This window comes from Harpegnathos saltator, unplaced genomic scaffold, assembly GCF_003227715.2.
Source record: "Harpegnathos saltator strain DR-91 unplaced genomic scaffold, Hsal_v8.6 scaffold20, whole genome shotgun sequence".
Lineage (NCBI taxonomy): Eukaryota > Metazoa > Arthropoda > Insecta > Hymenoptera > Formicidae > Harpegnathos > Harpegnathos saltator.
Window position 1 is genome coordinate 389457 of NW_020229984.1, and position 23521 is coordinate 412977.

At 52.1% G+C, this 23521-nt stretch overlaps 1 protein-coding gene across 8 annotated transcripts in view; it reads right to left on the reverse strand.

Moving 5' to 3' along the window:
- Positions 1–23521, reverse strand: part of dlg1 (MAGUK family member discs large 1) — a 284519-nt gene that overhangs the window by 136121 nt on the left and 124877 nt on the right. For all 8 annotated transcript variants that reach the window (XM_025297971.1, XM_011153800.2, XM_011153806.2 and 5 more), the window contains one exon: positions 3532–3567. In XM_025297971.1, the coding sequence (XP_025153756.1) occupies positions 3532–3567 (36 nt within the window). The remainder of the gene's footprint in view (positions 1–3531; positions 3568–23521) is intronic.

The window sequence follows — 23521 nt, forward strand, 5'->3', positions numbered from 1 at the left end:
AGCCCATAACCTAACCCAACACGATCACGCGCCGTGGAAATAATGCGCGAGCGGCGTTTTTCAAGCGGCCGAAACGACGCCGTTTCGCACGGAACTACTCCCCGACTGAAAGCAAGCATCCGACGAGCGTAAATAGACAAATCCGGAATCCCGTTAGTCGAATCGAATTGCTATTCGCGCAAGATTCGTCGGGATGCTTCTCCTCGCCTGTGGTTACTACTACAGTCGCCCATCGCCCTTGAGAGTAGCGAGGGAGAAGCCGCGAAGAGTCTCGTCCGCGGTAAGATCGAGAGACTCGCCCAGTGGAGTTTGCACACCCTTTCACATACACACACACACACACAGAGAGAGAGAGAGAGAGAGAGAGGGGGGAGGGGGAGAGGGAGAGAGAGAGACTCCTTACAAAGTGGAGGGATACGTAGAGCCGAAGAAGGGAAGAAGTTGGAGAGTCGCGAAGAGAGAGACAGAGAGTGAGGGGGCGGTGGGTTTAGAGCAAGGGGGAATCGGGGTGAGATAAAGTCGATGCCGCGACAACAAAGGACAAAGGAACGACGCGCTTTGTGCCCGTCGCGCGGAAAGAGAATAGAATCTCGCGGGGAAGCCCGACCGCGCGCGCACGCACTGGATGACGTATCGTGGGTATTCGAAACAAGAAGGCGGCCGGCCGAAGCACTCTCTCTCTCTCTCTCTCTCTCTCTCTTTGGGGATTGGAAGAGAGGTTGGAGAGAGAAAAAAACAACAAGCTTCACCGGCGGGAGTGCCCGCAGTACTCGAGAACTCGTCCGCAGCGCGAGACTCGGTTTTTCGTCGCGTCGCTTCGCGAGGTGATATCTGGCGGCCGCGCGGATTCCGTCGGGGTAACGGTCGTGTGAAATGGTAACGTGTGAAATTTTCATCCGCCCCAGGCAGAATCCTTCTCTTTCGCTCCCTGTTTTTCTCTCTCGTATTATATCTTCCTCTTGTATTATATTTTCATGCGACGGCCGTGTCTGTGCTTCGTCGTCTTTTGTAATCGTACTTGACCGTCGGGCGCCGACAGAATTTATTTCAGACCGCGCAACGAGGCAGATTCCGCTCCGCGCTGTTCTCGTTTCTCCCCCCCCCTCCCCCCTCCGCGGCTCGTCCAGTTTCCGCAATTATAGAGCTTTCCCGATTAAATCGGTAATTAATTCCGATTAGTTGATCTCTTTCATCAATCCCGCGAGTGCGCGATGCGAGTCTTGTTAAGCCCGCGCAAGAGTTTCTCGCAGAGAAACATCAGCATCAGAAATATTATATCGCGAACCTGCGTACACAACTTTCCGTTTCCTCGAATCTGCGAATCAGACTGGACGGAGTCTGACGCGAATCCTCGTGTACGAGTCTCGTTTCGAGTTGATCAGTCTAAAGCCTAAATCTCGCGAGTTCTTCCCGGAGTCTGAAGAACCTCCCGCGACGACCTCAATCAGCGACATACTCGTCGTGCAGCGATTCCAGCAATAGCAATTGCAAAGGCACGGAGTGTCAAGGTAGATCCGGTGTTTTGACTACACTGAATTATTATCAGAGAGCAGCCTCACTCGTTTCTCAGAGCGATGCGCTCTGGCGATTAGCTCTGCCGCTCAGAGGCGTACCATGACGAAAAAAAAAAAAAATAATAGAAGCAGAGACAATAACATATCGTATCGACAATAACATAGCGTATCACGCTAAAAATGAGGACGAAGCGCAACGCGCTCTCGCAATCCGCCGCGCGTTCCGATTCTGCCATCCACGCTTCCTCGGGACAGCCGAAGAGGGAGAGGGGAAAGTCAGCGGCAGCTGCGGCTGTCGACGCGCACAGCAACGATCGAGAATCGATGATCGGTCCCGAAGCGAAGTTCACTCGCAGACCGCGCCTCGATCGTGCAAATATTTTCGCAAGTTGCGCCACGCTCGATCCCGTGACCGTAACGTCGTTAAACAGCTGCGCGTCCTTAATAACGCGACGGAGCGCGCGTCGTAACCGCGGAAGCAGGGACGAGAACCGCTACAGATCACACATGCATCACTGTCATGCAAATCGCTTCTCCTGCTGACTCCTCCGCTGCTAAACACCTCATTCTACCAACTCGCGCGCGCCTCTCTCGTCAGCCCGACCTCGACCAGGAGGACGCTTCGCGCGTCCTCGTCGCTCGTTGATTATTCGAGCGCACTGAGAGAAAAGTATATGATATTTGTAATTATAATGATATAGTAACTAAATTGAGGTCCGAAATATCATATTTATAGTAAGTATTACCATAATCGGTAATAATTACGATATAAGCACAGTATAACCAAGCATATAATATTTTTACTAAGAATTATAGTAAGTTAAACTAAAATTATCGTATGGATACAAATATAAAATGGTAGGTAAAGTAATTCTTTTATATAGTCAATATTACGAGAATATTCGCTAAATGATGACAGAGTTGTAACTATACGAATATTAAATCTCATTAGATTTGTGAATGAGAAATTACCATATACGTGGTAGAAGTAACTGAACAATTATTTAAAACAATCATTGATTATATATATGTTTATTGTTTATTCTATTATATTTTGCAGGTTCCATGAAGTATAAAAATATGGTTGACGCCAAAATGAACTATAAAGTATAGTGAGATTATAGTTAATTCAACTATATATTTCTATCAGTGCGAGCGTTTGCTGAATCGTTTACAGGCCGGCCGATGGGAGTGCCGTCTGCTCGACAGCTAATCGCGGGTCGCGAAGTTGCACGCCGACGGCTCGGGGGAAAAGTAACTCGCGTATTTTCCGCCCTCGTTGTCCGAGAGTCGCGATTTAGTCGAGGGAGACTGTCAACGCGCATGTTCGGATGAAACGCGTAGATTTCCCAGCCAACGGAATTTCAGCGATTTCTCGGCTTGAGTTATCGGTAATTCACTGCTAATTTGCACGCGCATGTTCGTTGTCTGAATACGCGGCTAGAATCTACGAGAAACACTGTGCTCATGATTCAGCGTGCGATTGTGATACGATTTCCATGTGATTTCCGTTCGATTCAACACGAAAACGAATGACCGCGAGTTTTATCTCTCCGCGCCGCACTCGGCTCGTGCGCATGTCAATATTAAATATTCCGGGCGAATGGTTAATACATTACACGCGAACGCGCTCGGGTTCGCGGAGACCTGGAGGAATCGCGGGGGAAGATTAGCGCGCCATATCGAGCGTGCGATTTGTATTCCGTCGATTCCGTCGCGACGCCCCGGAAAATTTCGCCTCGCGTCGCGCCGAGAGCGGACGGTGAGCGAGAACGAAACTCCGAGCGGAGCAGTTCTGCGCGAAAGCAGCACATCAACATGCAAATTGCGAAAGGATCTCACAGAGAGTCAGCGTGCTTTGGCCGAAAGAAGCGATGCGGCGGGGCGATAGGGAGCGGGGCGCGCGCACGAAAGAAAGAGTGCGGCGGAGGGGGATCCTCGGGAAGGAGAAGCGGCCGCGAGTGTTAATGCAAATTGTACTTTCGCAAGCGTTTTGCAAGCATCCTCGAGGGCTCACCTGGTCGCTATCGTGTCCCTGCCAGCTGTCGTGACTCTGTAACAAGAAAACAGAAAGCTTGCAGTGTCGGTGAATGGTGAAACTTGAAGAAAGATGACGGAAACGCGCCTTCTACGGTCACGTCGTCTACCGCGTCATGTATTAATCGAAAATTGCAAACTGGTAATGTCAGCGAGCGCTAGTCGATAAAATTGAAGTAGCGTTTTCATCCGAAGAGAATGCTTCGATTTAACGCGCTGCAGAAATATGGCGCAGTTGCGCCGGAGGGAACGCGATGCGACTCGCGATGCCGCAGAACGTCGCGCTGTAACTCGCGCGAATATAACAGTCGGCCTCTCGAGCAGACCTATTTCGCGTTCGTTGGGACGGCATATGTTTGACGCGACTTCATTGTGTGCGGAGCATTGTCTTCGGGCCCGTAGACGCGACAATTGTGCGCACCGTGTCCCGCGTAATGTCGGACAATAAGTCGAAAGTTTAAATCGCGCGCGGACTGCCGCCTGCCTGCCTGCCTGCCGTCGCTCGTCGCCGAACGGGAGAAGTCTTGTCGAGATATCGTTTTCGTTATCGCTCGATCGTTAATCGCCGGCGTGCGCGTGAACGAGATAGGCGAGAGACTGGCGATGATTAAAGGCCTCGCAGAGGCTGCGCGAAATTCCGACACGTATCGCCGCACGTCGAAATTCCGTCGACTCGGAAGACACGCTCGGTAAACGCGCGCGTCCTTGTGGAAGTCACGCGGAAATATCTGACGACGGCGGAGCTACGAATGTTTATTGAATATTAAAAGCAAGAAATGTTGTCGCGTGGTAAACACGCGAAACGCGGTGCAATTTTCCACTCTGCTGGCCGACGAGTCGCGGGCGCAACACGCCGCGATTTATTACTCGAAACTCGATGGGCGACCGTTCGCTCGCTCGCTCGCTTCGGGAAATCGCCGGGAAAACGAAGGGCGATGGCTCTCCGCTGTTTTCCCGTCAAACGACCGCGATGCACACCGCTGTGATATACGTGTGACGACGGCTTCGTCAATTAAGAGACGCAAAAGAAATAACCTACATTCGCTTTTGTGCAAAGTCCAACGACGAGGAATCTCCGTCGCCGACGTATTCCCCGTTAAACGAGACGAGAAGCGCGAGGAGACGGGAAAAAATCCGGCCGGAATATTTCTCCTCTCTTTTCTCCTCTCTGCGCCGGCGCACGCTCCACTCGTCGCGCCGCGAGGGAGTTTATCAAATCGATAGGAACAATATTTTCGGTTATGTTCTCGCTCGCTCGCCCGCCGAACCGCTCGCTTTTATCGCAGATTTTTACATCGGCAAACATACTCGATCCCACCGTCAAAATCTTCGCGCGCTCCTTCCGGCCGTTAACGCCGCAACGCAAGCGCGTGTTTCTCGCAGGACGATAACTGTAACCGATAACGCTCTTGGGATCCGGTAAGCTGCATGTCAAGCAGTCGAGTCCCCGAATCGCAAAGTCGAATATCGCGATGGCCGCGTTAACGAGTGGCAGACACGTCACGAGACGAGTATCTCTCGGTCGCGCAGAGTCGTAATAATATTGAAACCCGATGAAACGTTGCGACGCGACGTAAATCGCGCGCGACGCGGGCCGGCAGAGAGGCGAGAGAGAGAGAGAGAGAGAGAGAGAGACGAGTAGCGTGATTTTGGACGGGATCCAAGGGGCCTCGCGCCGGACGGAAGCGCGCTACGACGACTCGACCATTCAGCGTGGGAAACAAAGGCTCGCGAATCTATCGCTAATTGGCTTTTCCCAGAGGCGCGCGCGATCTTCGCCGATAGTTGGCGGTACGTTTCGCTCGTAACTCCGACGCGGTTCATTAAATCGGCGTAAATGATACGAGGGGGAGTGTATGCGAACGGCTGTTTTATCGGACGCGGAGGTCGGCCGGTGTCGGAAGTATAGGCGGCGGGTTAATGTCGAGCTGCCTTGTTAGATTTATGACAGCAATATAGGCGTCACGCGGAGGAACGTCGGAACGTGCCCCGTGTACGCCGCGAACGTTTTGTTGCGATGCGCATTCGATGTACACGCCGCGGAATTTATGGAAATCGATGCGCGCGCGCGTCCCTCCTGTGTGAACACAACTACTTTTTAATATCAAATTTCTCTGTCCGCCGGGCGTCGGGTCGCAGCGAGATTAATTGTCTCACTTTCGGAATTTCATCTTCGCGCGAGATAGACGCGGCAACGATCGATGCGTGCGTGCGTGCGTGCGTGCGTGCGTGCGTGCGTGCGTGCGTGCGTGCGTACGTGGCGGGGAATTGATGGGGATCGCGGGACGGCGCGATAGGAAAATATCGTGCGGCGCGCGACACATTTTTCAGCGCCGGGCTTTCGCTTTTGCGCCGCTACGGCGCTCTTAAAGTGTGTTATACGGAGCGTTATGATAATGAAATATGCACTCGACGAGCGCGCGCGCTCCGCTGCTGCGCGAAGAAATATTTTTCGCCCTAAGTGGACCTGCTCTCGCTGGCTGCTGAGCACCGGCTCTCTCTCTCTCTCTCTCTCTCTCTCTCTCTCTCTCTCTCTCTCTCTCTCTCTCTCTCTCTCTCTCTCTCCTTGCGAAGGTCGGAGGACGGAATTACAAATCCAGATTTTTCCCCGGGGGAAGGCGTGAGAGATGCGCTCCTATCTATAACTAAAATCTTCACTTTATCTCTCGTCACACATCGAAGCTGCTAATCATGCAGGAAGACTTGAAAAAAGGGTAAAAGAGGGGAGAAGTATGCAGGAGGATTCCCGAATCGCGCGTTTACACAGGCGTGCCGGAAGACCAAGAACTCGCGCCTTTGCGTGTATCTTTACGCATCCGCGCGAGAGAGAGTCCGCGCACACAAAGAAGAGGGCGACTGAACTAATATTTACGCGTCTCTCTCTCTCTCTCTCTCTTCTCTCTCTCTCTCTCTCTCTCTCTCTCTAAAGCGGCACCGTTTCTTTCGCGGCACGGCAACACGCGTATCGCTGACAGCTCCCCTTTAACGGCGGCGCCCCATTATGCACGTCAGCGAGTCATCCAGTCTCGTTTTTGACAAAGGCTGCGGAGAGACGCGTGACCAGCTTGAATTGAATAATTCCTCATGAATCACCGTCGTAGTCGCGTTAATACAATATCGAGGGAAAGGGAGAAAGAGACGGGGAAAACGAGAAAGAAAGATGCAATTGTGAATCTCAACGGAAGTCTCCGGAGCGGGCATTCAGAGACACGCTAACTGTAAGAATCGAGAAGGCTCTCGCGTTCCTGACCGGGACGGATATGTCCGGTCCTTTTGACGTCGCGTTGCATAAAATTAATATCGCGGACGCGCCGCGTTTGTCCAATTAATATCGGAGCACCGAGCTCGAGCATGCAAATGCAATCGGCAAACCGGCTACGCCTCGTAATGATCCACCGCGGCGGATAGATGCCCGCGGATCGAACTTAATCGCAAACTCTCCCCGGGCAATTCGGCGCATCCGTAACTTTCGACAAGCGCGGGGGCGGAATACGTAGACCAACAATAGCGAAAAGTTTTCTCGTTTCCGATCGACTTCGCCCCGTGGCCGTCGCCGCGCGCTTAAATGCGCCGCCCTTATTTGCATTGCGTTCTTTATCTTTATTTAACGCCCCCTTGTGTGTGTGTGTGTGTGTATGTCGCCGCTCCTGCCTCAATAGGATAGGATAATCGACGCGCTTTCTTCCCCTCTCTTTGTCTCTCCTCTCGTCTTTGTTTCCTTTTTCTACCGCTCTTTCATGCGGAATGAAAAGAGCGCAGCGATCGCACAGTCGCACCCGCAGCACTTTTCGCGAGCACGTTTCACGCGGACGTGCGACTGTACGATCACGACCTCTCGATTCGATTTCTCTTTATCAATCCCCCTCCCCCTCCCCCCCGCCCCCGTCCGGGAATGTCGAACACGAGGACTTTTTCGGCAACCAACGACGCGCGCCCCTGGCGGGAACTCCCGAGCGGATACTCGCGTGTCTCGGCTCGGCTCGATCATGCAAACAGCGACGGACTAGTTAATCGGGGAATGAGGCGCGATTAGCGCGCACATGAAAATTCAACGGCTAAGTAGAAACAACATCGCGCGGAAAATTCACGTCTCGCCGGGGGTGCGTTGGTCGGTTAATTAAAGCGGCGTGGCAGACGCCGGAAATTCACGGAAGATTATGAGCACGGGCGCCGGCTATGTGTAATTAGACGGCAGAGAGCTGCGAAATATCTCAGGGAGGGATCCAAATACCGAGCTCTCTTTCTCTCCTTCCGTCCGCTCCCCATTTGGCCCCGTTCTCCTTCGTCTGCCGTAATTATTTTCACCCTTCAGATTAACCAGGAATCAACATCCGTCTCTGCCCCCTCCCAGCTGATAATCGCGCGACGACGCGGCAGAGGACGACCGGCTGATAAAGTCGCTCGACCGATCGCGCGCGCGTCGACAGAACTCGGAGAAATTGATTGCGTTTTCGTAACGACGACTAATCGCTAACGTAACGAGCGATAATCGCAGCTCGTTTGGCACGCGTACGCGGGACGGCCGCGAGTCATTATCCGGTAATTACGCGGTCATTTATTTACGCGTGAATTTACGAAGCGACGTAATTACATCGGAGAGCACGCGAGCGCGACGGCGCGGCGCGCACGCGAGAGGGACGATAATCCAATTCCGAGTCGGGAATAGAAAGAGATCTCTCGTCAGAGATGATTTGTCGCGCGCGCGCGCGCGCACCGGATCGGCGAAGCGTCCCGCGCGCGTCTCTTCCGCGAGAGAGACGCGCGACGCTCGTAAATCCGGCTTAAGGGCCGGATGGGATACGGCAAGAAAAGAGAGACGCGCGGATAAGACCGCGCTACCGTTGCTACCGGGGAGAGGAGGAGGGAGGTGGGAGAAGAGCTACCGTTGGACGCGCGGGCAGAAAGGCGCCCTTCGAGGCGTTTAAAGGGATCATCTTAAGCGGAGTACCATTCTTCCGTCATGAAATAAATTACGAGCCTATGAGAGACGCGACAACGGCGCGCGGCCGCTTGTCCCGTTCTCAAGAATGCTCTCTCAAGAACAAAGATATTATTAAAGCAAGAGAGTTCTCTCTCGATGGCACTTGGGAGGTAACAAGATCGAAGGTACGCCCCGGTGAAATAATACAGGAGGGCCGCGCCATTGTGCAGGGGAGAAAGAGCTTCCGCCGCGCGAAGAATCGGCGACGGTAACGCGCGAGAGACACCTGAAACGACCTGTGAAACGTCTGCGCCGCGTCGGAGCGCGCGTCGATTCGAGCAAAATCCATTAGCACGCGCCTCGTTCGATATCGCAAGGTCGTCCGCGCTCGCCGTTGACGCGGCTGAATTCTTGCCGCGTCTCGATTATCGATTCCGCTTAGACGAGTTTCCCGATGAGCTTCCTCGCGCCGATTCTCACACAGCTCTCCCGACAATACAATAACCAACACGACGAAATTTCATATCGCCCCGAGAGCGCGCGCGGTCTCGCCCTGATAAACATTCAACGTCCCCCACTTGTGGAAAGAAACCGCCGCCCCTTCGCCGCAGATTTTTAATCAGCGCGACAGACTCGAATAGCGTCCGTCACTTCGCGCGCTCTGCAGACCGCCGCAAGTGCTTCTCTTTGTTATTAACGAAATTGCTTTTTGCGGTAATTGAATCCGCTAATTACGAGTTCTCCGTTGCTACTTTCGTTTACTCGGCAACCGCTTTCGCTGATTTGCTGAGGGAGAAATTTGTACCTGATGTAACTCCGTAATAAAGAAAAGTGCAGTGTGATTTTTTAGCGTCCCACGAGAAACACGAGGAGAAAAAAAAGTGAATAAAAGGAGAACACGATGAGAATGGGAAACACGAAATGCACGTTGAAAGGACGACGTTGACGCGCTTAGAAGTTGCAGAGAGAGAGAGAGGGAGAGAGAGAGAGAGAGAGAGAGAGAGTGAGTGAGTGAGTGAGTGAGTGAGTGAGTGTGCGGGAGGAGGGGAGGAGAATAGGATCCCGCGGAAATAAATCGCACAATGGTGGAGAGCGGAACGGCGCGATACATTTTATTGCGGCTGCCATACGTTCTTCGTCTTCGAAAAGTCTCCGTGATTTATCGTTAATAAAAGGAGCAAACGCGCGCGTACTTGCGGCGACTTGGGCTTAAACCGCCCGGGATACGGAGGATACGCGTTTCCCCGCGGAAGCTCGAGTTACGAGCACGCGCTAAGTACTAAGTCGATTTAATAGCTAAGGGGATTATATCGACAGCGACGTGTGAGCGGCGAATGGAAGCTCGTATTAAACTCTTCCACCTACTTCTAGCTGCCGCTTATCGCTCAACATCGTAATTCCCTCGTCGGCTATTGTCGACTCCCCCGACGAAACTTGGAACAAACATTTATTGTAAGAAAGCCTCGACGTTGCTCGACTTCGACCGGCTCGTCGATTCTCGTGCATTCGGCGGAGTTAATCGCGAGGGACGTCGCGGCGATATGATCGCTTCGGAGCAATTTTTCCGCGTTACACGTCGCTTCTCGGCCACCGCCGGGTTTACGCGGGCATATTTTCGCGTTGATTACATCTGCCGGCGACTCGCCTTTCGTCGTCTCTCCTGACGACGCCTCCCGGCTAATTTCACGCGAAACGAATTTAATTACGTTCCGTATTGCGAGACGTCGCCGTTAAAATCTTTTGTAAGCACGAAATAGCTCTGCACGTTGATTAAATTTCATAGATGTCTCGTAGTAAATAAAATTATGTCACGGCGAGGGAGGAGGCGGGAAGGGGCGAAGAAGGAGGAACAGAGGAGGAAGAGGGGGAGGAGGAGGAGGAGAAGGAGGAACAGACGCGCGCCGTCTTGTAAATTCAACGCGTCGCGAAGACGCCCTCTCTCGCTGCCGCGCGAAGGCGGCTCAGGAATACGCGCGATATTTCACCTTTGCCCAAAATTGCCTAATCGTGCGAAATTATTCCGCAGTATCGCGTGACAACTTTGTCGCGCGCGCGCGCGTTGTAATTAAATTAACGTCGCAGCAGCGACAGCGTCTGCGAGACAGCCGCCTCGGCTGTCGAAAATTCGCGGCTGCGAATTCTTTGTTTCACGACAGCGTCTCGCGAAGGCTGTCCTATTCGATGCGACGCCTATGGAACACGACGAAAAACCGCCGCAGGGTGTCGGCGAACTTTCTTGCGGAAAACCATTTAGGCGGGCGGCGCTCGCGACTGCCGGCCGATACGACCTCTTAATTATAAACACGCGTCGCCGGCAATAATTAATAGACGCGCCCGGCCACGCCTCCGTGGCGTTACGTGCTACGTGGGCAAACAATGAATTGTTCTTCGGGATCGAGACGGGAGCCTTCTCCTTTCGGACCACCCGGCTTCAATCATTAACGACCTCGTCCGGTTACGTCCCACTTTACGATCTCTTCTCTCTCTCTCTCTCTCTCTCTCTCTCTCTCTCGCCCTCGTCGCTTCTTAATTATCAAACTTGACCGGCATGTATGTCGACATTGCAGACAATTTAATAATCACTTCACGAGTGATAATAATCGAACTTTCGTCAATGGGGATAGCCACGCGATAAAAGACGCCGAGAGTGGCTCGCTCTCTCCCGCTCTTTCGCTTGACGAACCGCCCCGTCGATTAATCCGAGATACGCTCGTTTCATCTCAAATGGATGTTATGCAATGTGAAACGCGGCGTGTGGAGGAGACGAACGGCTTTAATTGACGCAAATGCGCGCGGCGGGGGAGATAGTAATTAGAATCTAGAAAGACGTCGGAGATTCTCTGCGGATATGCATCGTGTCGTCGACGAAATTTGCAACTATGTTGAGAGGAGGGATCAGAGGCAAGAAGAGGGAGACAAGGAGAGAGAGGAGAGAGAGAGAGAGAGAGAGAGAGAGAGAGAAAGAGAGAGAGAGAGATGGTTCTATCGATGTGTATCTTTGCCAAAATCCGCGAGAACGGCTGGCCCGACGAGAGTTCGAAAGCGACGGCAGGGGTAGCTACGGAAAATGCACCGTTATTCCGCTCTTCGAGCCCACGAAGCGCATCAAATTTAATATCCGATTAATTAATTCGTGCAAAAGGCACGTACGAAGAGCATTTAATAAGCGTTTGATAAGCAGCTGCCGGGATTCCGGCACACGGCCGACTTTATATCGCGAATATTTCGATCGTCGAAATATTTCGATAAGTTTCGACGGGGGCCGGCAATTCGGGGCCGCGCTTGAAATGTATTTTCGTGCAATTTTGTTGGTAAATAAAACCTCGAAAAAAAAGAGAGAAAAAAAGGAGGAAAGAAATGGAACGATATCTCTCGCCGTTGTCATTGAATTTATTGCACAGTCACGGCGCGCCCGGCAAAATACGTGACGTCTCATTTGTTGCAACTATCGAGCGGGAGAAAGAGGAAAAAATAAATAAAATAGGATCGCAAATCCTGCGTGTTCGCCGACGACACGGCGATATTGGAAGCCAGCTGTTTTTCGACGGCAGTTCGGATTTCGATGCTGGAACAGACCGACACGCGTATCCCTGTTTGCAAGCCACGATGGAGACGTGATAGCAATTTTTGGGAGTGATACAATCGACGGAAAGTAAATCTCTCTCGGAGAGAGACGAGCAATTTCCGCGCGGAAGCATTTCATTTTTCGCACGAGCGCAACGCTTACAGCGATCGCACAATTTCTAGTCCGTTTAGAGAGTTTAGAGAGAAATCATTCACTCGCCGTCGATGGCGCAGTCTCGACGACCGTTCGTTCCTTCGTCCAAGCGTCATCGGGACACACGATAAAATCGCGCGCTATTACGCGACATAGCCCTTCCATGTATATATCGGACAGGTAATTCCGCCCGCCCTTCTTTACGATTATGGAGGGCCGCGGTTATATGAAGGAAACGTAAAAGTGCCGTTACCAGCACGTAGAAGCTTACGGATACAGCCGCTACACGCTCGTTAATTCTTTCCGCGTACAGCGGTCTTCGCTGTTTTACGTCCTTACGACGTCGATCCCCGGCCCTTTGTCTTTTGCTATTTCCATAATCTGGCCCTAGAGAGCCAGTAAACTCGGCGGAACCCGGACTCGCTGTTTCTTTCACTTCGCCGAAGTATCCGCACTTTTTTAATGTCGCGGTGTACGTTGGTCGTTAAAATGGAACGATGATTCCGAGAGAGAGAGAGAGAGAGAGAGAGAGAGAGAGGGACAGGGGGGAGGAAGAGACACATATCCATTCGTCCGTTATGATTGTCGTTGAAATAATAACGTGAAAATATCGCGCTGGTTTAACGTTCGACAAGAGTTTCGCGGAAATCCGACTCCAGCTCGCTTCTCCTTTTCTCCTCGTTCTGACATTTCTTTTCTCTTTTTCTTTCTAGGTTCCGCACTGAGCGTCGAGGGATCGGCAATGAAAATCAAGAACTGCGCTCACGGGATACCTCTGCGAGCACGCTTGGCTCGCGCTGTCGGCGTAATCGAATGAAGTATCGCGGTCCGACGAAAAATCGAATGCGTCACGCGTACGCATCGCCGCCGCCACGATCCCCAGCGTGTATTGCGCATGTCGTGTTAATATTTACGGTTGAATATTTTCGAAATGAATGACGAGCGTCTCGACGCCTCGTCGTCGTCGGTCAATCTCCGCGCGGCCGCCCGTCACACGAAAAGCCGGATCGATGTCCGAGCAAGGGAAGAGAATTTATCGGCGTCGCGGTCGCTCGAAGATACACGATGACGAAAAAACAAGCGAACGCTGCAGAGAGAGAGAGAGAGAGAGAGAGAGAGAGAGAGAGAGAGAGAGAGACGGGGAAGAGGGGCAGTCGGTCAACAAAAGACGCAATGATGCGACAATTGGCACTCTATCGCGAATTTTTTATGTTTATCGACGCGCTGCGTGTGTCCGCGACGGGATGATTTACAATTCCGCTTGTGCGCGCCGCGCGGCGTAATAAGCGCGACGGCGGATCCGAATTTCGTCGGATCCGAATAATATACGGCCGGGCATGATGGAGGGATGATAAAAACAGCCCTTCTTCGACCATCATTAGTGGCCGTACGCGTGTGAGCGAGAATTTCTACATTGTCGGGTCGTTTTTCTTCATATCACTCCATTCGGTCGGATGATTAATTCGTTATTATGCGTCGCATACGTGTCTCTCTCCTCCCTCTTTCTCCGTGTCCTATGTATGTCCTATGTGCATTTGTCACATTTGCACGTCCCGATTCTCGTGACGATCTCGTCACATGTGCGCGTATCTGCGATAATTTCTTGCAATTAATCTTCTTCCGTACATATTTGGAAAGCGTATAGGATAAAATTACTCGATGCGTTATGCGCGTTCGCACACGGCACAGGACGGCTGAATGTTACACAGCATTACATTAACGCTGGTTCGGTCTATGCTCACCAATCGGTCGGTAAAAAAGCTGTCAATTAGCAAATCATTGAATGTCCTCCGGGCTCTCAACGGCGAGCACGAGCTACCAGAGCGAACCCCTAACCCCGCTTTAATTAATGCCCGACGAGAAGCCGTAAAGCTGCCCGCCGGCGCTAATGGCGAAGTAAAACGCCGCTTCTGGAACGGCCTTCCGACGCTTAATCCAATGAACGGGACTTCACTACGCTTCTTACGTGTCGTCTGATAATATAAAGTAGCGCCGGCATGATCCTAGATAAACCGCGAAGAAATCGTCGGCTTTCAACCGCCCGATTGAACGCTTTCTTATCGCGCGCGCGACAACGACATGGCTTCTTAAGAGCTTCTAGCCGTCTAGCGGAGCTCCCCTCCGCTTGTCCCGCTCCCCTCGAGTCGAAATTTTGACTCTATATTATCCCTGCAAATTCCATCAAGCTTGAAGAACCAAAGAGAAGAACCTCGAGATATGACGTTACACGAGCTATTATATCACCTCGATGATACAAACACGCTATATTTATTATCGTTTTCACCAGAGAAATTGGAAAAGACACTTTTGTATATGTCCAAGAATTATTTAATACAGAGACAATAATATATATATATATATATATATATATATATATATATAAAATACGAGAGAGAGAGAGAGAGAGAGATGGGCAAACGTTATAAATAATTTAATAAAGATTAGCGGATAACCGGGCGAAAGAAGCAACGCATTTTCGTCCTCACAATCTCACAGAATACCGACGATAACCGCCGAATGCTAAACAATTCTAAAGTGGGTTCTCTGTCAAAAACAACGCAATATGCAGAGAATAGCATCAGAATACAATAGAGTCTGCGGCGTTGTCGAGGCATCGTTACGAAAGGCCGAGCGACTGACCGACAAAGACGCGACAATTCTTCGCGTGTTCGTTTAATCGCGTTCGAAAAATGCCTGTAAGATCGATCCCGGATGCAGAACAGAGAGCTTTCGCGCAAACCCCGTCAATTTAGCTTCACGTGTCTCGGAGATAGATACGAATGACGGAAGACGCGCAGCAGCGCGCGTCCTCGGGCGACCGCGTTTGCTAGACATGCCGGGGAGGGGGGGGTTCTCGTGAGCGCGGGAGTGGGGGTGACGGACCGCGTGGCCCGAGCGCAACGCATGGTAGCGTGGGGTAGGTCCGGGCTGCGTGAGCGCGTGACGTGCACGCGTTCTCGCTTCCTCTTCCGCCCGGTGGAAGCGAGCAGATGCCATTGACCTCGCGCTCGAGCAGCGTCGGGCGCGATCTACCACGCACGGCTCGATACAATCGCCTGTATCTTCGCTCTTAAATGCCCTAGGAACTTGGTAAAGGGCCCGTTGGAAAGCTGAGATGTCCGCGCGTCTGATCTACGCGCAGGATTTTTTAGGCCCGTTGAGGACTGATCGGTAAAAACGCGCTCGATCGGAAAATCGAGATCGATATCATCGAAGCGCGGATGAGAAGCAGATCGTTATCGATTTTCGTCCCGTCGGTTACGAGGATGTTTTTCTCACGGGAGTTTGCTCCGAGTTTCGACGTCCGCCTCAGGGTTAATGTGAGTCCGCAATTTCGACTCGGGTTCTCTTTCTCCCTTGTATACGCTCGGCTTTTGATATCGGAATAATTTATGAGTGTGAAATCGGAAATTTGATGATGTATTTATAGATTCTTTCAAAATAGATGTATTCACGGTTCATAAATTTACCGTGTCTCCTCCCTTAATCATTCCTTGCCGTCTGCGCTTGCGTGAGATATTATAATAAAAGAATGAAGGCTCTTTTAAACCACATATCGGTATGTATTTGCAACTTAACGCGACCAGCGCTCGTCGCGGCGACTCTGCGATTGAGTCTAATTTAGGGCCACATTCCTCGTTACGAGGTCGGCTAATGAAAACGAGCGTTAATAGGTGCCGTAAGCGCGCAACATTAACATAGCGAGTCCGCGATAACGTAACGCGCGATAGAAGCCGCCGCGACTCGTATTCGCCGGATGGCCGGCATATTTTTTAATAACGCCGTTGCACGCGTCGCGCGGATTTTTAGACACGCCAGAGCGTGTGCCGCATGTGCGTGTGCAGCCGTGCACGTTGCGAGATGTCGTCGTTTCCCGGCAGGTAATATCGCGCGCGCGCGCGACGACAATGACGATGCGCACTGAGCCGTGCGGCAATGCGGCTCTAATTAACTCGGGAATTCGCATGCGTTTCCACGCGCGATCGCGCTACGCGACGCGCACTCGGAGGGAGTTTATATTTTCATATTTCTCTCTCTCTCTCTCTCTCTCTCTCTCTCTCTCTCTCTCTTGCTCTCTGCGCCGCGATGACGCAGTTTTCCAACGATGGATAAATGATCGGATAATACTGCCCGCGAACAAGTCACAATTAATTGCGTTTAATTGTGGCGGAAAATCGCGCGACGAAACATCGTCGTCCTATCCCGTCCCCGACGGATTTTATCTCACTTTAATTTCCGCAACTACCGTCGTCCAATCGACTATATTCGCGATTTTTCCCTCGAACATAATAACTTCATTAAAACGTCAACATGTTATTAGTAGAGAGCTATTAATATAATGATATTAACATAATACATTCAATTACGTTTCATGCTTCGCGCGAATTTTATTATCGCAGATGGAAACGTGTGATTGAAATACAAATCCTATTTAGAATCCTAATTAGAATGCATCCTCTGACGTTTGATTCAATATTTGACCGTGCGCTAAAAAAAGGAGGGAAAAGGACCAAACACGACGTGTGTGTGTGTGTGTGTGTGTGTGTGTGCGTCAGCGAGAGCCAACAGCGTTTCGCTCAAAGACGCGCGAGTCTCGTCTAACCGTTTGCGGCGTCTCAAAAGCGCATTTTTACAGAGCGGTAGTTTGACGTCTCCCTTCCGTCTTCTTCCTTTTTCTTTTTCCCTTTCCCCTCCTCTCTCTCCCTCTCCCTGTACAGCCTGTCCCTTTCTACCGGCTACGCCAGAGCCGAGATCTTTATTGCGTTTCGAAGTACCGGCAAGCGCAAACAAAGCGGTAATCTGTCGCGCGGGATGTTGTGTCGTCGTGTGCTGACGCGGCACGAAATTGCATTCCGTAGTAAACGGGCGAAAATGCGGCGCGGCGAGAGGTCTCCGAGAGAGCGTGCGAGTGTACGGTACAACGCGCGAATACATTGTCGCGGCGCGCGAGTCCTGTATACCCTGCAAACATTCGCGCGAGTGAGCGAGCGAGCGAGCGAGCGAGCGAGTGAACGAACGAACGAACGAATGCCTGCTGGTCCGCGCGAACGGCCAGCGAAATTGTGCGTGGATATCGCCGACAACGCACGCACGCACGCGCGCGCGCGCACTTTGCCGCTGTGCCTTTGCTTACCCTCGCAGCTTCGTCTTTGTTGACGCGCTCGTCGAAAGCGAAAAGGGGAAAAGAGCAAAGAGAATACATATAAACGAGCCGGCAGGCTCGACGACGTAACCGCTCTCGCGCCGCGTCGATTTTGTAGCCGTTTCGCTGTCTCGCGGATCGCGCGCGCTTATTGCCGGCCGAACGTATCTTTTCGTTTTCTCTCTTTGCACCAGATAATATAATCTCTCTATCTCTCTTTATGTCTTTTTTAATACATTTTCTCTCTCTCTCTCTCTCTCTCCCTCTCTCTCCCTCTCTGCGTGCGCTGCGAAACACGAGATGCGTCAATATCCTTGGTAACCCAATCAAAAGCGGAACGAGGCGGACGGCGGACGCGTCGCGTGATTATTCGCGACGCGCCAATTACTTTTTTCAGCCCGCCTTCGCGCCCCGGCGAATTTTTCCGTCGCTGTCCGAGTGCGAGTATCGCGGAGAATTCGAGCTTCATTAAAATTCGAATGCAGCCGCGGTTACGGTCTCGCGGCGCGACTCTCGCCAAACGCGCGCGAAAGCTCCACCGTCCGGCTGCGAGTCGCCCGCGTCGGCCTCGCGCGCGCTCGCCGCCCAGCTCTGCGAGCGTTCGTTCGCCGCAATTATCGGCGAAAAAAATAAATAAAAAAAGCAGCGGACACACGCACCGGCGGACGGCGCGGCGAGTCGTTAGCGAGCGCGTATACGGAATTGGATTCGAATTGATTTCTACGACGACTGGAATTAAACACGGAATCGATTTGCCTTCGATTAGCGAGCGCGCTCCGTGCTCCTTTTGTTAGTTTTATTATTTTCACCTCCCGTCGCAGCTCTCTCGTTCGAACTGTCTCTTCCGCCCCCTCGCCGTCTCGTTTATCCTCGCGCGACGAACAACTGAATTTTAAACGGCGTTATGTGAGCGCTTGATGATTTCTCGCACGCGCAGCTGCGCGTCGTCGCGCGTCTCCCGCTTATCTCTTCGTCACATTCCTCTCGTTTCATTCGTTCGCACGAATCGCGCGCACCTCTTCCGGCCTTTTTCCTCTCTTCGTTCTCAAGAGACGCCGCTTCCACCCGCGCTCGAAACGAGGGCCCTAAATCGCGAGATATCTCAGAGGCGCATCGCAGTGCCTGGCGGCGTAAGAATCGAGTTACGTCATTTAAATCACCGCGCGTACGCGCTGGAAAGCGTCCTCGAAATCGCGTATTAAACGCGACGAGGTTCGTGTCCTACTCAATTCCAGTCTAATCTTCGCGGCTGCGGCCGCGCGTTCAAACAAGCACGTCGGACAAAGAGAATCGGCTGAGCGGCCGGAATTTGCGGAACACACGAGCGGGACGCGCGCATTTACGATGCGAGCACTTCGTAACAGTCGCTCGACGCGCGCGCGGCACGATGCCGGCTCGTCGGAGCACGATGGACTCGGCTCGATCGAATTTCCGCGAGACTGCCGCGAGAAGGAGAGAGGCCACAACGGCTCGTTATCGCGCTCGGCATTAGCCCGAGCTGCTCTGCCGAGATTACCGCGTTTCGGTTTTCCCGCGGGCCGCGACGCGCGTTCGCCACGCGAGAACGCCGTCGTGAAATTATAAGGGTGCAGTTCCAAAAAGCCCGAACCTTCGATTGGGCTGAAATTTTGTGGAGAGATGAAAATCCTTGAAAGATTTTTAACGACAAAGTCCCAGCATTCACCACCTACGCCCGGTCAAAGTTTAAACAGTTCTTCCACTGTATCTTCGAAAATATTGATTTTGGAGCAAAATGTATGTGACAAAAAATGAAGCTTGTGAAACGCTCTAGAAGAAAGGTTGTATATATCATTAACGTAAATGCAATACTTTTGCAGTTATGTTGAATAATAGTTGGAAAATAGTGAAAAGGTTGTTCTCAATTACACTTTTAAAGTCAATATTATAGAAGTATGGATTATTTACAGAAGGAGATTTTAAAGTAAAAATATTTTATATGGGGCGGAGGGTGGGGGTGGGGCGCGCGTAGCGCGCCGTGCTAAACGTACTTGTGTAACTTACGCACATACCAAGCTTTCTTTGTTAATAACTTTTTAATAAACAATGCATATCTTTAACAACATATGTCAACATTGTTGAAATTAGTGGGAGAGAGGTCGTCGGTATTGTAAATAATAACATTTCGTAAATATCTATTTTTGAACATAATGGTAAAAGTATTGCATTTACGTTAATAATATATAACGCTTTTTTATAAAGCGTTTCATAAGCTTCATTTTTTGTCACATATTTTTCTTCAAAAGCAATATTTTCGAAGATTCAGTAGAAAAACTGTTTAAACTTTGACCGGGCGTAGGTGGCGAATGCTGGGACTTTGTCGCCAAAAATCCTTTCAAGGCTTTTCATTTCGGAGCTAAAGAGAAGCTTCCCACAAAATTTCAGCCTAATCGAAGGTTTGGGCTTTTCGGAACTTTATCCAATTATAATATCGACCCCGCGGAACCGCGCTGTAATCCCCGCGAGGCGTCATCGATCTCTGCAGCCGGCGGAATCGACGGACACGCATTTTAGGATTCGCCGGGAGACTCCGACGAGTGCTGTTTTACGCATCGCGCGGCTGCCTCTCTCTCTCTCTCTCCTCTCCGCCTGCGAACCGGTGCGTAATGCGATCGCAGGGGAGCGTCGACGCGTGTTTGACAATCGCAAGCGCGAAGATTCTCCGCGGGCTGTCGTGCCCGCACGAGACAATGAGAAACTCGTGTTTCTCTTCATGTTCCGCCATCGATCGTTATTCCAGATTCGCCGTTATCATTCCATTTCAATTCCCGCGGCCGTGTTTGGCTAGTGATTTCCAACGGCGCTCGCAGACACCGCGCACCGTTTACGCGAATGTTTGTGTGGAATTTGCATGTTGCATTAAGAGTCGCGGCTCGGGTAGCTCGCGAACCGACAACGACCTCGCGACCCGCGGAAAGCAAGTCAGCGCCCGCGTTTCCTCGGAGAGAAACACGCCGAAAGTCGCCGGCCGCTACTTTCGTTCCATTAAATTCCCCTGCGGTGCGTTCCGTACATACGCATCCATGCTGGGAGGAAGAAACGGTCCGCGATAATAATCGCGTTTGTTCGCCTTGGGGCGAAATTATGTTGCACGGAAGCTACGCTGCTGGGCAAACATACATGCTGCGCGTTGCTATCGGAAGATATGCGGACGACGTAATTTCCGATAGCAACGACTCGGAGAAATTGGCTGATTTAATATTAACAAAGCAAACAGAAGTCGACGGACATCGAGAATGGCGGCCTGGCCTTTCGTTTGTCTCGTGTTTACTCCGAGTGGAAGTTGACCGAAGCTGTACTTGAAATCGATATCGAAGGAGCGCCGTCCGGCGCAAAAACAACGGCGTCTCTTTCGCGTGCGCGGCGTGTTGCTTCCTTTGACATTAATTTTACGATTTCAACACACACACACACACACACACACAGAGATACGCAGAGAACATATTTGCACTGCGCTCCCTCGTTTCACGCGCATCCTTTTTCCAAAGCAGTCTGCGGGTGCAAGGCGCCCGACATCCTCGCGATTGCGATTCCACGCAGCGCTTGCCGGCTGATACAATCCTATGTTTCTCTCCTAATCGTGGCCGGCTGCAAAATTCCTGACGTGCCTCCCCCGGCTGGAAAATGCGAAAACGTCCATGTGTGTGTGTTTACGAGAGAGTGCGCGATCCGATTCCCTACACGATTCTTCGGGGTGTCACGCACCGGCTTTAACCGCGAAGAGGGTGGAATTTATACGAGCGAGCGGACAGCCTCATGAATAAATGTGCCTGGCCGCTGACCTTTCCCCGACAGGTCGGCGAAAGTGAGAGAGGGCGAGAGCCTTCATCACACGCCACTTTCCACCTCGCTACATTGGCCACCCGGTGATATTTACCCGACGAACTTACAGCACGAAGAAAGGCAACGTTACGCAGGCCGATTGCGTCACGACGACGCGGCCGAGCATCAAACGAATCCGTCCGTGCGTGCGTGCGTGCGTGCGCATATTATTATCACGGCGGACAACAAGGCCGTGTCGATACGCGTAATCTCGGCACAAAGCTACTCGGTAAAACACCGCTGACTGGCAGGTGCGCGTTGTCAGCCGGACGATCGATCCACGACGAAACGCAGCGCGCGGTGGCCGTCGGGGCGGAAACGTCTGTCAGAAACTTGGACCGCATGGAAATCTCCGACCAGCCATTGTGCGCCGCGCTCGACGTCGATAATGACGTCGCCACGCGCGCCGGCTGATTTTCATAACAATGCGAGAACATAGTTTTGCAATTAACTATCGGCGCCGCGACTGCGCCCGCTCGACCGCTGACCCCGAATGTCGCTCCCGGTCGCGAAACTAGCGCGTCGCTCGACAAATAAGCAGTTCGCCAACAAATATGCATACGTCGAGACGCGCGCCACGAGACTGGCTGGCGACGAGTAATATGAAATTGTTCGTTCTTCAAGAGAGCGTGCTTCCTTGTGAAAGCTCGATTTTCAGCAGCGACCGTGACAGTGTCTGCCGAGCCGACCCACCCCTCGCCAGCGCGGTATCATGAATAACTTCCGGTCGGGGATGAAAATTGAATGAACCGTCGGAGCCTCGGCGCACACACACGCGCGACGCTCGCTCGCGTTTTAAAAAATCCAACCCAGCGTCGGCGTCGCCGACGCGCGCGACGGCGACGTCATCTCGGCCTGTTCCTCCGCCCGGCCGGCGGTCGTTTCCATGGAAATGTGCGTGCAAAATTTGTATCCCCGGAACAGCCCGAGCTGCCGGGAATTCGAGAAAAGCTCTCGTTGAATTACGAGCCACTAAAGAGGCTCCGCGCGCGAACCGTTTCCCGCCCCCGCCCCCGCCCCCAACCTCTGCTCCGCTCGTCGCAACCGAGCAACCCTTCGGCGCCGCTCCCGTGCGACTCGTACGCGCCATGTATCCCGGTTTGCAGGTGGAAAAGCGGGAAACGAATTTCTTCAAGAAAATGCCGAGGTAATGGATACATCCGCGCCACCCCCCCCCCTCCCGCCCGACAACGTGGCGCGCCCCACCCTGCTGCGACAACTCCGCGCGCGATATTTCGCATTTTACTTTAATTCAGCGGAGACTTTATCGCACGGCCAAAGCGCGTATGCGCGCGGATAAAGCATGTCGCGGGCCCCGGCGAGCTCCATCCTTCGCGTCGAATATTACGTCCCGCGGAAGAGGGCTCAAAGAGAGAGAGAGAGAGAGAGAGGGGGAGGATCGTCACGCGAAATTTCGCTAAGAGCATCGCGGATTCAGATTTCGGAAATTTCTACAAATTGGCCTGACTTCCAATTGCTTCTGTTATTTTCCATGTTCAATTTTCTTGTGTTCGATTGTGCATCGTTAGAGCCGGCTCGTTTGCCATATATTTCGAAAAATTAAAAAAGAAACAATTTTTGCTTAGCTACGTCGTCGAATAAGTTCTCTTCCTGTGCAGAGACATTCAAGCGTGCCTGCGCTCGAACTGTAAGGAGCGGCAACTTCTCTGCAACGGGCGAAGATAAAAGCTGGATCGAGAGGAATCCAAGAACGTCGCGAAGCGAACGACAGAGTTAGAGAGAGAGTGGAGGAGAGAGAGAGAGAGAGAGAGAGAGAGAGGGAGAGAGGGAGAGAGAGAGAGAGAGAGAGAGAGAGAGAGAGAAGGGGGAGGGAGAAGAGAGATGCATGACGCTTCGTAATTCTCCTCTCGACTGGCGCAAGCAAATGTAATCGAATATACGTGCGCGACGACACCCCCTCTTCCCCCCGAACGCAACGCGTCTAAGCTGTTACCTTAGCTCCCCGCGCCCTGAACTTGCCGAAGCCGCTTTGTAATCGAAAACGTGTCTGGCCAGATTATCCGACGAGGTTCGCGCGCGCGCACAGGGAGGGGAGGGAGGGGGGGGGGAGGAAATCAAAACTCCCACAAGCACCCCTTCCTCCCGTTGTCTCGACACTCTAATGCGCGCATGTAATTTTGTATTATCGCTGATGGCTTTACGCGGGCGGACGGCAGAACGTCAACGTGATTACACGTTCCTTCGTGAATAATTAATTTAGCGCGGAGACAATAATGCCGCCGGATCACACGTACTCGCGCGGCAAGCCCGAGAGGGCCAAGTCGCGCGCGCGATAGTCTCGCGTCGCCAATTTAGTGCAACTTTTAACTCTGCCGCGTCTTTACACG